Source organism: Syngnathus floridae, chromosome 21, assembly GCF_059516105.1.
Source record: "Syngnathus floridae isolate MCC-2025c chromosome 21, RoL_Sflo_1.0, whole genome shotgun sequence".
Lineage (NCBI taxonomy): Eukaryota > Metazoa > Chordata > Actinopteri > Syngnathiformes > Syngnathidae > Syngnathus > Syngnathus floridae.
The window spans coordinates 6,198,077-6,214,599 of record NC_142433.1 but is presented as its reverse complement, the minus strand read 5'-3'; the positions used below and the strand labels follow the sequence as shown (position 1 = coordinate 6,214,599).

The 16,523-nt window shown below is 45.5% G+C and overlaps 4 protein-coding genes across 6 annotated transcripts; 3 read left to right on the top strand and 1 right to left on the bottom strand.

Moving 5' to 3' along the window:
• Positions 1-91: 91 nt before the first annotated feature.
• fbxl6 (F-box and leucine-rich repeat protein 6) lies at positions 92-3,787 on the bottom strand. 2 transcript variants are annotated; one of them, XM_088365929.1, is made up of 10 exons: positions 3,457-3,787; positions 2,713-3,193; positions 2,480-2,638; positions 2,335-2,398; positions 2,112-2,243; positions 1,903-2,007; positions 1,722-1,835; positions 1,334-1,571; positions 1,006-1,249; positions 92-884 (listed from the first exon to the last, which is right to left on the bottom strand). In XM_088365929.1, the coding sequence occupies exons 2-10, from the start codon at positions 3,138-3,140 to the stop codon at positions 704-706; spliced, it is 1,665 nt and encodes a 554-aa protein (XP_088222055.1). In that variant the 5' UTR covers positions 3,141-3,193; positions 3,457-3,787; the 3' UTR covers positions 92-703. The 2 variants fall into 2 exon arrangements, with proteins under 2 accessions (XP_088222055.1, XP_088222056.1); XM_088365930.1 differs by having other exon boundaries at positions 2,713-3,155.
• Positions 3,788-4,230: 443 nt separating this feature from the next.
• On the top strand, positions 4,231-7,911 carry LOC148380253 (uncharacterized). 2 transcript variants are annotated; one of them, XM_088364657.1, is made up of 3 exons: positions 4,231-4,430; positions 5,129-5,195; positions 5,268-7,911. In XM_088364657.1, exons 2-3 carry the CDS (start codon positions 5,135-5,137, stop codon positions 7,715-7,717), a joined length of 2,511 nt encoding a protein of 836 aa, XP_088220783.1. In that variant the 5' UTR covers positions 4,231-4,430; positions 5,129-5,134; the 3' UTR covers positions 7,718-7,911. The 2 variants fall into 2 exon arrangements, with proteins under 2 accessions (XP_088220783.1, XP_088220782.1); XM_088364656.1 differs by lacking the exon at positions 4,231-4,430 and adding an exon at positions 4,701-4,869.
• Positions 7,912-8,329: 418 nt separating this feature from the next.
• slc52a2 (solute carrier family 52 member 2) lies at positions 8,330-11,612 on the top strand. Its single transcript, XM_088364660.1, has 6 exons — positions 8,330-8,442; positions 8,528-8,668; positions 9,193-9,777; positions 10,215-10,509; positions 10,570-10,693; positions 10,910-11,612. Exons 2-6 carry the CDS (start codon positions 8,539-8,541, stop codon positions 11,117-11,119), a joined length of 1,344 nt encoding a protein of 447 aa, XP_088220786.1. The 5' UTR covers positions 8,330-8,442; positions 8,528-8,538; the 3' UTR covers positions 11,120-11,612.
• A 145-nt stretch (positions 11,613-11,757) lies between these two features.
• Positions 11,758-14,152, top strand: slc52a3-2a (solute carrier family 52 member 3-2a). The gene is made up of 4 exons (XM_088364659.1): positions 11,758-11,965; positions 12,418-13,406; positions 13,472-13,595; positions 13,673-14,152. The coding sequence occupies exons 2-4, from the start codon at positions 12,433-12,435 to the stop codon at positions 13,880-13,882; spliced, it is 1,308 nt and encodes a 435-aa protein (XP_088220785.1). The 5' UTR covers positions 11,758-11,965; positions 12,418-12,432; the 3' UTR covers positions 13,883-14,152.
• The last annotated feature ends 2,371 nt before the right edge of the window (positions 14,153-16,523 follow it).

Sequence of the window (16,523 nt, the reverse complement as noted above, 5' to 3'; positions counted from 1 at the left end):
AACTTGCACGATTCAACGACTGAAAACTTTCTGCCTAATGGTTTTGAGTCAAATAACACCAAATGTTGTCACATTAAAAAAGCCAATCAAATATGATGCAGAACTGTAAACATTTATTAGAAAAGACCAATGAAAAACTAAAAGTGAGTGAATCCAGGGTTCTTACAAAAACATAACTATTTTTTAGGCAATTGCGTTTCTGGTTTTAGCTCTACAGTCAAACCTCGGTTTTCGAACGTTTCGGTTCTCGAACAAATCGAAATTCGAACGAAAAATTCCGAGATTTTTTTGCTTCGGTTGTCGAACAAAATTCAGAGGTCGAACCTCGCGAGATGAGCCGAAAGGACCCAAGAAAACCCGACTCCGCCGCCCGGATGCCGACTGTCTCTGTTCGTTATTGTATTTTCGTTACTTTGAGGATTGTATTAACCCCACACTGAGGTCCACTTAAATTTTGGAAAGTACATAAGGACTTCAAAAATATTTACTAAATTTTAGCGACGGCTCTGTCACAATTATGCGACGAGCGCGGTGCACTTGTGCGGTCGGCGGCGCGCTACGGTTGCGCGTTCAGCGGTGTGCTGCAGTTGCGCGATCGGACAAAAATGCGCAAATGAAAAAATGCTTAAAAAAAAGGCGTTTTTTTTTGTCTTGGAACGGATTAATTTTTTTAAAAAATAGATTCGGAATTTGACCGATTCACTTATCGAACCGCCGTCTGGAACGGATTGTGGTCGAAAACCGTGGTTTGACTGCATTCCAATTTGTCCAGCAACTGGCGAATTTCCTCTTGTCCGCGATAAATTCGTTTTACTCCTCTGGGTAGATCCCGACAGGAGGACAGGTTGAGGTAGTCTAGTGCTGATGTTTGGCCGATGAGAAGCCTGTGAATAAGTAATTGATATTTAGAACTTTTGATTTTGATAATCATGGTAATCTTTAGTGGCAAAGTCGTTGGAAATCATTGCTTCAAAAGGTAAACAAAGAAAAGGTAGTTTCCATTACCTCAGGGCACCTGCCGTGATTTTGGTCCCACTCAGGTTGAGTGACCGCAGGGTGTCTGTGTGGTTGGCCTGGGCCAGGTGAAACATGGCCGCCTCCAAGTCCTCCTGAGAAAAAGGCTGATTGGCCACATCCAGCTGCCGCAACGTGTGACTCCACTTCTGCGTCAAGGCATGGAGGCCCGTATTCAGAGACAATGTGCTCATGTGGCTGGTGAAATACTGAGCCCAGAAGAGGCACTCCAGTTCTGCCAGACACAAGGTTGGCACATTTCAGACTTTTGAAAACCTAGCTTTAATTTCAGACCACAAAGTAAAAATTATGCCTTTACCAAGACAAGGTAAAGCCTCCAGACCCGCAGATGTAATGCGTGAGCAGCCACGCAGGTCCAGCACCCGCAGCCGGGGGGAGCCAAAGAGTATGTCCCGCAACTGTTTGTCGTTTATGTAGGTGTACGACGCAGTGGCAATACACAGCTCTTCCAGTAGAGGGAAGCCAAGAGATGATTCAGCACCATTACTACTATTAGTATTCTTGAACACCGGGCAGACGTTCAGCATCCGGAACGTCTGATGACAAGAACAATAGAAATGTTTTGTCGTTGTGAATTCAAATCAGAAAGCCGCAACAAAATATGTAGGTTAAGTAAGATGTGGAACACATTAGCCACTTTGCTCTTTGTATCTGTGCTTGTGACTTGAGTCACCTCTGATATTTACCTTAAGTTTAGGGCAAGCTCTCTGTAGCGCTTGGATAGAAACAGTCATTTCGTTGTCTTGACTGTCCAGCTTTGTGTTAACCTCCAGCATCTCCAAATTGGGACAGCATCCCCTCTGAAAACAGAAGCAACGTAGTAATCGTTGTTTCCAAGACATTTGAGAGAGACTTATGGTTCCTTACAGAGATGAAGGAAAGTCGGTCACACTTTGGTCTGTGGGTGAATTTAATCTGCTGGATTTGTGCGCCGTGATCATCCAGGTAAGTGAGAAGACCAGCCTCTTGAAACTACAGCAACACAATTATTTCATGTACGACATTGACGGAAATTTTCAATACCTCCTAAACCAGGTTTTGTGACGCTGAGATGTTCCTCCACAGGATGGGCTCACCTTCGTGTACTGTAGGTTTAAGCTACGCAGTGAGTGGCCGTGCAGGCCCAAACTCTGGAAGCCCGCCTCCGTTAGGCCAGTACAGTAGGAGAGCGTGAGCGAGCTCAGGTGAGAGCAGAACTGCGACACAACCTGACGGGATTTTTTTTTTTTCTTCATTTCTATAAACTGTAATTCCACACATTCCAAAAATCTAATTTTGTAAATAAACCTCGTGACCTACATCGACTGCATAGTCCACATTCTCAGTCCAATGATGGAGGGAGAAATCCCGTAGCTGAGAGAATCTGAAAACATAAAATAAAGGCAAGATTTAAACAGAACATTCACACAGCTAATCTTAACGGCAACATCATCGTGCAGCAGACCTGCTCTGCGTTAGCCAGTCGAATGTGTTTTTAATCCGTCTCTGTCTTTCTGGGTTCTGATGTTCGCCCGGTGCGATCCAGCAGTGACCGACGGAGACTTTCCGCCACAGGATAGGAGTGGCGGCTGCGATGTTCCACAAGCGGCACACCCTTCCTACCCTAGCATGTGAAACAAATCATTTTTAGCTAAGGTAAATTTACAGAAATCAACATCAAGACTGGTCGAACACTACCTGCACAGAAAGGGCACGGCACCATCTTCCATGACCACCATCTTGAAAATATTGACCAGAACCTCCTCAGGAATATTTTGCCCCCATCTGCGGTCGTGTGGCTTCGCCGCAAACACAGGCGGCGTCTCCTCTTTTTCGACATTCTTTATCTTTCTTCCCTTTTTCTTTTTTATCTTGGGGACCCATGTGGCGCTGCGGTCCTGCGAAGTGGTGCTGGATATGACGAGGAGCATGTCCTCGCCCTCGTGGACCGTGTATCTGGGCTGCTCCATTCTCTTCACGTTGGTCCTTTTCCTTTTTGCTTTTTGTTTTTTGAGCTTAGTGGGGTTTCTCTTTTGTGAAGCATTTAGCGGATTAGGTTCATGATTTTCCCGAGTGGATAGGGAAGCCACAACATCTTCAACAGCCCCTTCAGCAGACGCCATCATCAGATGCTCTCTTTGCTTTTTAAAAAAAATTAACACAGCCAGTCACAAATAATCTGAAAACAAGACCGAGAGGAATGTTACTGTATATGTGTTATTAAATTATCACTATATTCTAGAATAAATAGTCTTGGTAAAATGGTTACATCTTTATCAACATATTTGCAGTCCACTATTTTAAACTATCTTTCATTGGTGCATATGTGAAGTGCTTTGTGTCTTATTACAGTTTACGTTACATTTATTACCTTTGTATGCATTTATTATTATCTAAACCATTGCAAAGTGCCATTCAAAAAGATTCGCGTTGTTATCTTACCTGAAAGCTGTGGGCCAACCTGCAGCTCTTTTATGCTATAATCACACTCGGAAAATGTTTTTCGAACAATTTCCACATGATCACTGTTGTTAAGTGTAAATGTAATGCTATGTGTTGCAGCTAGCTGTTCGCTAAGGAAGTCAGCGACGCCGCGCGATATAAAGAGTCACAATTCCAAGGTAAAGTGGCGTATAACTCGCCTCGTTAAATTTCTTGAGCTGAAACTTTGGAATATTTTTTAAAAAATCCAAGACGTCGGATATTTGTAGCCTCTATTATTGTGTTGGAGATGTTTTAAGTTCCACCAGGTTTTAGGTGAGATACGCCCTGCTGCTGTATGATTGGTTGCAGGATACGCATCACTCCAATATGATTGGCTGGAGCATCTGGGACGCGCCCGACAGAAAACCCTCGCCATAAAACATTCTGTATTTTATTATTATTATTATTATTATTATTATTATTATTATTATTATTATTATTATTATTATTATTATTATTATTATTATTATTATCGTTATTATTATTATTATTATTATTATTATTATCAAATTTAGGTCATACAGGGTCCGGCAAAATGATCTAACACATTTGTAGGTTTAATAAAATGCAAATAAATTAAAGAAACAAAAATGTTTTGTCTTTTATTTTCGAAAGGTACATATAATGCCATTTTGTTCTGTTTTGTTTCGTTTCGTTTCATTTAATTTTCGAATAATATTATTTTGTTTCGTTTCAGTTGCTAATATGAATTGGACGGGTGAGCATCGCGCTTTCATTGTGTAAACGTTTATCAAAAACGAATCTGTAACTGCAACACAACGAGCGTTCCGTTTGCGCTTCAAACTCGGTAGACGTGATCCCGTACCTGCTCGAAACACGATCTTGTTATGAGTTATTAACTTGGATCAACATTGAAACGAAAATCAACCGGGAGACCTCGCAGCGCCAGAACCCCAGAAAATGTGGCAGCGGTAAGACCAAAATAACATGATTCGAAAATAAAATAAAATGAAACGAAACAAAACAAAACGGCATTAAATGTACTTTATAAAAATAAAACATCTTTTTTGTTTCTTTAATTTATTTGCATTTTATTAAACCTACAAATGTGTCAGATAATTTTGCCGGACCCTGGCCTTTTATAAAAGAAAAAAAATGTTTCTTTAATTTATTTGCATTTTATTAAACCTACAAATATGTCAGATCATTTTCGTGATGCATAGTCTTTGAAGGATCTTGCCACCTCCAAGATGGCCGCCACGTAAACATGTCCGTACGTCGTGTCGCGATAGCCAGTCAGTCTCCATTTGTGGGCTATACCGCAACATCCAATCGCACTGTTGTGTTTGTTAATTTCTGTACGAAACAGGGAGCTCAAAGCCACCCTGTCGTGTCGCGGGCCATTTCATGGTAAAAAACGCGTTAACGTTATAATTAGTTTGCATGATATTGCCTGTGTTTTCGCTTCTTAGCGACAGGAGCGCTAATTCTACCGCCTGCAATGTATCGCTAATGAACGGTATTTCAAGTTAATGCTAACGTTAGCTTCGCACGTGCCGTTCAATAACACTTGATGTAGCTTTGCAAATATTTAGTTTGTGCAGAATCACTCTCCCCTGCAAACACATTAATGATAATGTATCGTTCACTTGTTTCTCTACCATAACAGCTGGCAATGGAATCTGGAGGCAATTTCTCTCTTTCTGGGAAAGCAGTTATAATTGAAGCAAATTTGAGTAAGTCTAAAGACATTTCCATAAAGAAAGCTGAAATATCAATTGATATTTGTACATGTTTGGGTTTTTCAGGAGATGATTATTATTGGAAGTTGGTGGCAGACTTCATTGGCCCTCAAATGGGGGAAGGCTTGGATCTTGACAGAGACCTTTGCAAGAACAGATTCCTTATTCAAAGTGGACTCATGAGAGAGGACAATAACTTCCCGTGGATTTCCATCATCGATTGGCTGAAGAAAATTTTCCCAGCTTACCATTCGGCGGACTTTCGGTGCTTGATCGAAAGAGGCATCGCCGCCACCTTGAGCTTGGCGGGCGAGGCCAGGCGTGTTTTTCTGGACTCGTACGTGAACTTCAACTTTGTGGGCCCCATATGTGATAGCATTGGTGTCGAACGAGACCATCTTTTAAAAATGAAAGACTTTTCTGAGCGCGCGCAGTCCATTGAGGTCACCAACGGTTTAATTATGGAGCTGAACAACTTTGTGATAAGGGAGAAAGTTTCCCCCATTAACTTGGTCACCTGGCTGAGGAACTTCAACCCGCAATACTGCAAAGATGGCAACATTCAAAAAGCTTACAGTGTTCTGAAGCTTAAGCTCAAAAAGTTAAAGATGTGCCGCCTCAGTTCTCAAACGAGAAGTCACAGGCGGAACTTTGTGATGGAGAACTGGCTTCAAAGTCCGTTTGAGCTGGTAAAGTCTAAAGACCACCACAAGACCTTTGTCAAAAAGCGCATACAGTCACCCCCCCACGAAAAAGTGTTGTGCAAGGAGGAATACGACGTCTACGAAATTTCTCCCGGTGTGGAGTCGGAGCAGAATCCTTCACTTCGAGTCATCAGGAAAGACGTGCCGGTCTGCTGTGGCGACGACGCCAATGACGATAAAGTGTTGCCGTCTCTCCTGGACGTGGCCATGTTGTCTGTCCAGAAGCTGTCGAGCATACACGGCGGGCAAACCAAAAATTGCAAGAAGATTTCCTCGGACCTCCTCAGAAATCAATATGCGTTAACGTGCAAGAAGCACCCCGCCATGGTGGACTTTGAGAAAACACTTAACTCGGTCGGTGAGCAGGCCTCGCTGGCCCCCCCGGTGGTCTTCCTGCACCACAACGCCAACTTCTTGGTGGATGTACACGAGACAGTGGAGCAGCAACTCATGGCCTTCGAGAACGAGATCACCCAGTCGCGGGGTGACAAGCTGGGTCGGGACGGGAACCCGCTTTTTAAGAAAGTGCTCAGCTTCAGCGAGAGCGCCACCTCCCGCTTCATCCACATGGCCACGGACATGCTGATCCCCGGCAAGGGGGCTTTGCTGAGCTACAAGAAACACTGGATGGCCTTCTGCGCGGAGAAAGAAAACGCATCCAGGCTCGTCAGAAAGCCGTCGACGCTGTTCAGCAGTTACTTTGAGGCGGCTGCAGGCCTCACTCACCACCACAACGAGGTGGCGCTCTTCTTCTCCGACATGCTGGCACTCACCAACGACCAGAGCCCCAACGTTCTCCTGGAGAGCGTGGTCGCTGACTCCAGCGATTCTGTCATCCAGAGCATTGTGTGCGTTCTTGCAATCATCTACTGCAAAGTGATGGGGCCCTACTGGCAGCTTCTAACCAGCACAGGCGAGTATTCCCTCTACAGCCAGTACCTACTCTGCCTCTACCAGAAGTGTCTCGAATGGTCCAAAGACCCGTCCACTCTGATGGTGCCCGAGAAGGTCACCAATGTCTTCCTGCAGCTTGCGCTGCAAGACCAGCTCTACCCCGGCGTGTACCACTACTGTGACGATTTGCACACCAACAGGGACCTCATCAGGGTCTGCTTGAAAAGGATGATCAAGGTGATTACTGGCGTCGCCGAAAAGCACCTGATGGACTTCCTGCCGGGAGGCCGTTATGCCAAAGTGCCGTCAGCTGATTTGAACATACAGCTGCTGAGCTGCAAGTTCTACATCCTGATGGCCGAATATCCCTACAGCCAGTCGCAAAAACAGAAACGATGCTCCGCGCATTCGGACAGCTCGGAGGACTTGAGCTCATCTGACTTTGAAGAGCCTTCCAGCCAGCAAGCTCTCAACACTGACGGCGGAGCACAATGGGCCAAAGGTCGAGGACGACCAAAGATGGCTAAACGTTCAGTGAACGTCTCTCCAGAGTGCATGGACTTGGACTACATCAGCGCCATCGTGGATCGGAACGGGGGGGCTTGCCGCACCCAGCAGGACGTGGACAAGCTAATGCTGCGCTTGGCCAACGACAACAGGAAGACAAAGCGGGAGGCCGTCCGCTGTGAGATTGCATACCAGAAAATGGTGCTGGGCAACACGGACCCCATGCTCAATTTCAATTTCCGCAACGTCACTGAAATGGTGATGAAGCTAAAGCTCTCGCTGCCCCGCGTCAAGCCGGGTTACTCCATTGTGTTGGCCCCACGCAAGACCGCCGTGATGAAGCGTGTGCATCAGAGAGTGGGGGACCATTCCCAACCCATCCCAAGCCCGAACATTGTCCAAGAATCGTGAGTGTTTATTTACAAAGCATAGCGATGACTAACAGTCTTTTTCACTCAATGGTAAAAATTTATTTTTTTACTGCTCGGCATATCTGGGTCATCTTTATTCTGGGATTTTGAAACATGTTATCATGACAGCCTAAGTGACAACTAAATCGATCATGAGTATTGCTGAAAAAATAAAAACGTCTGTCAATATCTGCATGGTTAGCCATTGTCCTGTTTTTAGCTCACTCGAGGACATTCTTATAAAATATTTGTATCAGCCAACAAAATCATAAATGTGGAAAAATGCATTCCATATCAAGCAGAAATGTGTTAAATGAGTAAGATTTTGGATAAAGTGAGAAAAATGCATCGCCCCGTCCCACTCAGTTGTATTTGATTCAAAAACGAACGCACCCATCTCCAAGGGTTACCAGCGCCATTTTGATGCTTTCGAGGCACTCATAAATATTGGATACATCTCAATTTAAACAAAAACGCGAGAAAACACAATTGTAGCTTATTAGGGGCATATTATGGTTATGACAGTGTCTTATGTATGCTATTTTCTTTTATAATATCCATACAACGTCGTACATTCATAACTAAATACAGCCGGAAAGGCGTTGAAAGGCAAGGCGTCATTCATTTCCGAAGAGTACCCGAAGGCATCTCAAGGGGCGGGAACTGTTTGTCAAGTATCCACCATTGCTACCGTTCCAACGCGGCGAGAGTGGCAGAAGTGTGACGGTGATTAGTTAACAAATAAACCCGTAGCTGAACCGCGCTCACCGGCTTACTCTCCGTAATTTCTTTTCCCTTCCTTGGGTCAAAGTCGGCGACGTCATGTCGGCCGGCTGGTGGAGCAGCAATGCGGTAACCCACGGCCTTATGGCGCTGTTCGCAATGGGCTCGTGGATTTCCGTCAACAGTTTGTGGGTCGAGCTCCCGGTCATCGTAAGCGTGCTGCCCGAAGGTCAGTGGTCGCTTCTTGGCGTTCACCCGCAAGATTTTGCTCCCTGATATGAAATCAGTTAATCTAGCAAGTTAGCGTTTGACACTTGAGCCTCCTTAAACATCTGTTTTTGGATATAAATTGCATTATGCTAATAGTCGCGATAGTCATATTATATGTATGTATAAACATGAACATGTCACGCGACATGTACTTGAAATCAGAACTGCCTTGTAATACAATCAATCCACTGTGAGGTCATAGTTCACGGTTATCTGGTGATTTCGCAACAAAAAATTACTGGTTTAGCAAGCTACTTGTTCCCCTCTGTTAACAAATATCTTGCGTAAACCACGAGAATCTGCTTTTGAATGTTGAGTAGGTATTTAGAATCCTTAAAATACGTACTATTGTAAAAACTTAATTTATTGTTTTAATCAAACAAATTTCTCAGCAAAAGTTTCACATTCCAATTTCAGGAATAGAAAAGTAAAACTCAAAGATGACCATTTTTTATTCTTTGAGTATCTATGTTGTCATTACAGGTTGGAATTTACCGGCCTACCTCTCAGTCTTGATTGCGTTGGGCAACATTGGTCCAGTGGCGGTAACCGTGACGCATCACTGCGCGCCAGGCCGCCTCAATGAGCGCCTGGTCATTCACTGCATCCAGGCGCTGGCGCTGGTGGCGGCGGCGCTGCTCGCCATCTTCTGGGCGCGCACGACAATGGTGGCAGGACAGCTGCACTCGCTGCCCTTCCTGCTTCTCACCTTCGTGCTGTCGCTCGTGTGCTGCACGTCCAACGTTACATTCCTGCCCTTCATGTTCCGCTACCCGCCGCAGTACATCCGCACTTTCTTCGTCGGGCAGGGCCTGAGTGCGTTGTTCCCGTGCGTGGTGGCGCTGGGGCAGGGCGTGGGCCAGCTGGAGTGCCCCGTCGTCAATGGCACCGTGCAGCCGCACTACCTCAAGGAGAACTTCCCGGCGCAGAACTTCTTCTGGTTCTTGTTTGTCATGCTGTCGGTTTCCGCGCTGAGCTTCCTGGCGTTGACGTGCCGACCGATGGCGTCGAAAGGAGCTGCGCTGCCCCCATCTGACACCTCACGGGGTTCCTACGCAAGTATTGAAAGTATGTTAAAAGATAACATTTGAGAAATTTTTATGGAAAGATATTTACATTTCCAAGTCTGTATATACAAAAATTCCCTGCTATATAAGAGCAAAAAATTCAAGTACATATTTAGGCTGCCTTTAAAATGTTCCTGCTTGCTCATATCCATCCAAAAAATTGGCACTTCCTCAACATGCAGAATTCTTAAACAGTCAAGTATAGGTCATCCCATTTGTAACTTTCTTAATAGCGAAGCTTTGGCGCCATCTTGTGAGAGTTTACGGTATTAAGGTATTCCAGAAAGCTGTACATTTTTTAAAAAATAAGACAATAGCTTAGAAGAATGATCGTCATCTGCAGATTACTGTAATTTACATGATGTGATTTACTCAGAATATTTTTAACAATAAATTCTGGCATTTATGGTAAAGTAGCAATTTCAAATGTTCTTGCAGCAGCGGCCAAGAGCGGGGGCGACGAGGTGAACCCGATCCAGAACGGCAGCTCGCCGTCCTCTCGGGAGGACTTGCGCCAAGAAGAGGTGCCGCCCGCTGCACCGTTTTGGACGCTGCACAACGGCTACCTCCTGGCGCTGCTGGCTGTCTCCAACGCGCTCACCAACGGCGTCCTGCCGTCCGTCCAGAGCTTCACTTGTTTGCCTTACAGCACCATGACCTTCCACCTCTCAGTGGTCCTCGGCAACATCGCCAACCCCCTGGCCTGCTTTCTGGCCATGTTCGTCATTCTGAGGTGAGGTAGCCGTGCTCGTGTCTGGTCCGAGTCCAGCTGACCTTTTTGCTTACCTTGCAGGTCCTTTCCGCGTCTGGGTGTCTTGTCTTTGGCGGGCGGGGTCTTCGCGGTGTACCTGTTGGTTCTGGCTTCCCACAGTCCGTGTCCTCCTCTGCAGGGTACGACAGCCGGTGTGGTCTTAGTGGTGAGTGGTTCTTATTTTGTCATCCACACCAACAGACTTTGTAGTCATGAAAACCAGAACTTAAAGGTAACTGAAGTTTTATTTCGTCTCTTATCTCCCTTATCTACTGAATTCCATCTGATGCCCCAAGTGTTTGGACTTGTGAAGTACAATGTGTTTCAAGACTGTTATTAAGTAAAGCATTTCAAGTGACCCGCTCTTGTGCCTCACTCGCAGGTGGCCTCCTGGATCCTGTTCACAGGCCTCTTCTCCTACCTGAAGGTGGTGATCGGCACGCTGCTGCATGAAGCGGGCCACGCCGGCCTGCTGTGGTGCGGCATCGCCATCCAAGTGGGCTCGCTGACGGGCGCTCTCGCCATGTTCCCCCTGGTCAACATTTATAACGTCTTTCAGCGGGGGCAGGACTGCGTCGACGCATGCCATTAAAGTCAGATAAGAACTTTTTTTTTTTTTTTTACATGTGCTGTTTAAACACAGCTCCCATAGAACTGAAGCATCAGGTGGCTCTGAAGCACGGGATGGTCCGAACCGGTTTCTGACAGGGGGAGCTTTGTGGTGCCTCATGCTGGCCGAGGGGCTTTTACGTGCTCTTAAAACACGAGTCAAACCTGTGCGGTTGTTTACACTCGGACCATGTGACACTTGTTGCCTCGGGGGCACAACCGACATGCCCCGCCCCTTCAATCTGCACTATTACCTACTTCAATATTGAATAATCCACACTTGACTGCTGCTCCTTGTGCTGTCATAACATCTAGAAGGTAATGTTGCTTTTTAGTGTCCAGGATTTGAGCGGAGAATCCTCATTTTTGCACTGGCATAAATAATTTTCGTTTTTTTTGTTGAAAAATGACCATTACTAAATGACTACTTGGTATATGTGACAACTAATGGAATTAAAAAAAATGTTTTTATTAAATTGTTCCATAGTGTCTTTTTTGAGACAACTGATTAGTTCACAATGAAATGAGCTTTTAACAAGATAACCCTTTCGATTGACCTTCCAATAGCTTTTGTCTCGGGCCGGCGAGCGTGCGCTCGGAACCACAAGGAAACAACGTAGCCGCTCTCACTGAGTCGGGTCGAAAACAGCGCTGGCATGTGATCCCACCCGGAAGGCGTCCCACGAAAACAATGTGATCGGCAACATCAGCACGTGTCACGGCTGGATGAGCGCAACACATAACGCCACGCCCACTCTTGCAGAGGAGGCTTTTAATCCCGGACTCGCAGCTCTGCTCACTCGCTCCTGAAAATCCATCCCCACTACTTGTGAGTATACTTTTTTGACTTCCAAAATGCATGTTGATGATGTCATCCAATGTTTTTGTAGCTTTAACTTGAGGTCAAGTGATTGGCTTGTTCTTATTGTCACTTTTGGGTTGAGACAAACGGACAACTTTTGCTTTTATCGAACGGCTGCCGCTGTTGCCTCACCGCTTATACAAAAATAGAACAAGTGTGATTTTTTTTTTTAATGGATCCAAGTGCAGTTATGATCTGTTCGTATGAGCATCTGGGACTCGGTGGGGGGTGAAGACCACGGGGAGGCAGGAATGTCTCATGTCCCACGTCAGATCCTCTCAACCTTCAGAATAATAAACAGTCGCACTTTTGTACTGTTGACGTTAAACTTGACTGCTGAAACACCTGCACAAGGACCCGAGTTTTAAAAAGCAAACCTAATTGTGAGCACGACTAACCTCAAAGCTTCTCTCGTCTAGATAAGAATCTCCGCCATGTCCGCACTCACCCACCTGCTGGCGTGCCTTTTCGGCATGGGGTCCTGGGTGGCCATCAACGGTCTGTGGGTGGAGCTTCCCGTGATCCTCTCCCAGATTCCAGAGGGCTGGTACCTGCCGTCGTACCTCTCAGTTCTCATCCAGATGGCCAACGTTGGGCCGCTCTTCGTCACCCTGATGCACCGTTTCCGACCGGGAGTCCTCAGCGAGACGGCGGTGATTTACGTCATCGTCTCCTTGGGTGCGGCGGCCACGTTCCTGTTGGGTTTCTTCTGGAAGGAGACGGTGGTTGTGGCAGGGGCGCCTCGCAGCGTGGCCTTGCTCCTCCTCGCCTTCTTCCTCGCCACGGTGGACTGCACCTCCTCGGTGACCTTCCTTCCCTTCATGATGCGCCTCAAGCCCCAGTACCTGACAACTTACTATATCGGCGAGGGCGTGAGCGGCCTCCTGCCGGCGCTCGTGGCACTCGTCCAGGGCGTCGGCGTGGTCCACTGCATAGATGACGCCTCCGAACAAAACGCAACAGACAGTTTACCCACGTTGCGGGCTCAACAGCAGCCGGCTAACTTCTCAGCGGAAGTGTTCTTCTTCTTCCTGAGCGCCATGATGTTGCTATGCCTGCTTGCCTTCCTTCTGCTCAACCATCACCCCGCCGTTGCCAGGGAGAAGACCAAAAGCCAGTACGGCAGTGAGGTCAAGGACAAGACCTGGGTGGCAAAGAGCACCGCAACGGAGTCGCGCAGAGCCTCAAGACAAAAAAGTGGATTTGGCCTTGGCACTTACAGCCGGATGCAGGTGTTGTACATCTTTGTAGTCCTGGCGTGGGCCAACGCTCTGACCAACGCGGTGCTTCCGTCGGTGCAGTCGTACTCTTGCATACCGTACGGAAACACCGCCTACCACCTGTCTGCCACCATGTCGGCGGCGGCCAACCCTCTGGCCTGCTTCGTTGCCACCTTTTTCCCCATAAGGCAAGCAAGACAACGGCGGGAACTCAAATTGTCATGATTGAAAAATTTCTCCTATTCCTCACCAGATCTTTGCAGCTGATGGGGTCGCTCACATTGGTGGGCAGCGGCGTGGGCGCTTTTATAATGAGCATGGCTGCCCTGAGCCCGTGTCCTCTGCTCGTGAACAACACCTGGGGCGGCATCGTCATGGTGAGTTGAGAAAACCGTTTTCGGAAGTGAGCGAATTTTGCTTTAACGTGATCTGTTTGTGCGCTCGCGCTGAGCAGGTGCTGGCGTGGATCATCTTCGTCCTCACTCTGTCCTACGTCAAGGTGATCATCGGCGTGATCCTTCGCGACGAGGGCCATAGCGCTCTCGTGTGGTGTGGGGCGGTGGTGCAGCTGGGCTCCCTGCTGGGCGCCATCACCATGTTCCCTATGGTCAGCGTTTACAACCTTTTTGCATCAGGCGATCCTTGCAACACCCGATGTCCGTAAACGACATGGTAGACCGTTTGTTTGTTTGTTTGTTTGTTTGTTTGTTTGTCTGTTTGTTTGTTTGTTTACATGCTAACAAGAATGTGTGAGAATGATTTGCACCCTCTCATTATATTTAAACTCCTAAACTTAGAATTTACAGGTGTCATGTAGTTGAAGTAAACGTGGAGGGTTCATATTTTGTACTGTTGACTTTTAATGATCTAGAATGATTTCCTTATTTTTTTTGTTTGTCTCTTTGTGTAAAATAGCCTGATGGGTTGAAATGCTGCTGCTGTCTTTGGAATGTTTGTAACTCCACTGATGTGAAAATTGTTTAAAAACAGGATACATTTCTGTCCAAGTTCATCTGCATAGTGCCGAGTTAATTTTTTTCAAGAAAACTATAAATAATTTAACGTGATCTAGGTTTTCAAGGGAGGACACGCAAATGTACTTATTTATATAAATTGATATTTCCCATACATACATACATAAATACATTGCATTACCATACAGACATACATACATACATAACATTAATTGCATTACAATACATACAATACATACTACATACATACACACACACCATACATACATACATTACAAACAATACATACATTACATACAATACATACATACATGCATACATACAGACATACAATACATACAATACATACATACATACAGGCATACAATACATACACACATACACAGATTGTAACGGATCGGAATGGAGCAGGGCGACCAAATGCAGCTTGGATCAGGGTTTATTGGAGAACTCAAAAGACGGACTTTAAGAAGCTTGACTAGGGACGAGAATAACTGAACAAAAAGACAAGATAAAAACAAGGACGACGAGACAAAGGACATCAATGATCCGACAGGGAGAGCAGACAGGACTTAAATACTCTACAGGTAACGAGGTAGGTGACTGTGATTACATTGATTATGAGGCAATACAGGAGGGGAGGGGTGACGCGAACAGAAACCATGGTAACCTAGACCAGTGTTTCCCAACCAGTGTGCTGCGGTTGGGAAATTGCCCAACATTAAATACCGAGTGCATTGTAAACAGGATCGCCAAACCACAGGTCAGTTAGCGCAAGGCCTGGCTAATCGTGCATGCGTGGCAAATCGGAGAATCTTGAGATTTCATGTGGCATCGGCACATACTCAGTTTATATGTGTGTTGCTGTTAGTGTTGGCTCGTGAGTGAACGATGCGTTCAAAAGAACGATTTTGTTAACAGTGAACGAATCACTTCCGAAAGTGATTCGTTCTTTTTTCAGTTCATATGACTTCAACCAGAAGGTGCCGGTAATGCGCATTGAAGCTGGTGCCACCTCGCCGTGAATCAAAACGAAGAAGAAAATGACGTAACTTCCCGTTCACGAACGAGTCGTGAATTGCATTTCCCGTTCATCAACTGAACGGATCTGTGAGTGAACGAGTCAGTGAGTGAGTGATTTGCATTTCCAGTTCATTGCGAGAACGGATCAGTGAGGGAAGGAATCCTCACTTTCCCGTTCGTGAACGAGTCAATGGGTGAACTGCCTTCCCGTGCATCTACGGATCAGTCAGTGAAGGTGTTGCGTCTCCTGGCGTGAACTATGTAAACCAGAATGAAGATTTACGATTTGCCAAGGAAATAAAGAACCACTCACTGAAACACCACTTCTTTTATGCACGTTTTCTCCAAGCTAATGGCTAACTTTATTGCATGAAGGGATGCGCCGTTATGCAACAACGCTTCTCTTTGGGTAATCTTGATTTTATAACACTTGTAGGAGTTTTTAAATAACGTGTATGCATATATATACGCCTAAATATTGTTATCCAATATATCTACTGCAATTTCACATTAGATTGCTGGTTTGAAATGTACTTTTTATATGATTATTATTATTTTCAAATAAACATTTGTTAAAACTTGTCCGGTGTTTTATTCCTTGTTTTTCTATTCGCCAATTAAAACATAAAAATCAGATATTTGGTACATATGACAATATGTGTAGGTACACCTCATGGACACTTCAATAGGTACACTACATGAGGTAAATAAATAAATAAACAAATAAATAAATAAAGGGTTAGTTACAAATATATAAGCACAATTATGTACATTCTCAAACCTGGAAGCGAACCAAGTTCTTACTGTACAAGAGCCAAAGTCATTATCCAATTGGCTATTTAGACCTAGAAGCATGTGATCGTCTGCACTGTTTTGTACTAGTGATGTGCATTCCAGTTCTTAAGTGACCCTCGTTAAGCGCACCTGCGTGAAAACCTTTTGGTCACTTTCACGTTCTGCAGGAGCTAAAACTTTTCACGCAGGTGCATTTAACGAGGGAATCACACGGACACTCCATTAGGTACACTGCCATTTTCAAGTGTACCTAATAACAGGCCACCTTATTAGGGAAATATCATGGTCAAAGGTCACAGGTGTCAAGCTCTAGTCCTCGAGGCCGCATTCCAACATGTTTTCCAAGTGACCCTCGTTAAGCGCACCTGCGTGAAAAGTTTTAGCTCCTTTTACGTTCGGCAGGAGCTAAAACTTTTCACGCAGGTGCACTTAACGAGGGAATCACACGGACACTCCATTAGGTACACCACCATTTTCAAGTGTACCTAATAACAGGCCACTTTATTAGGGAAA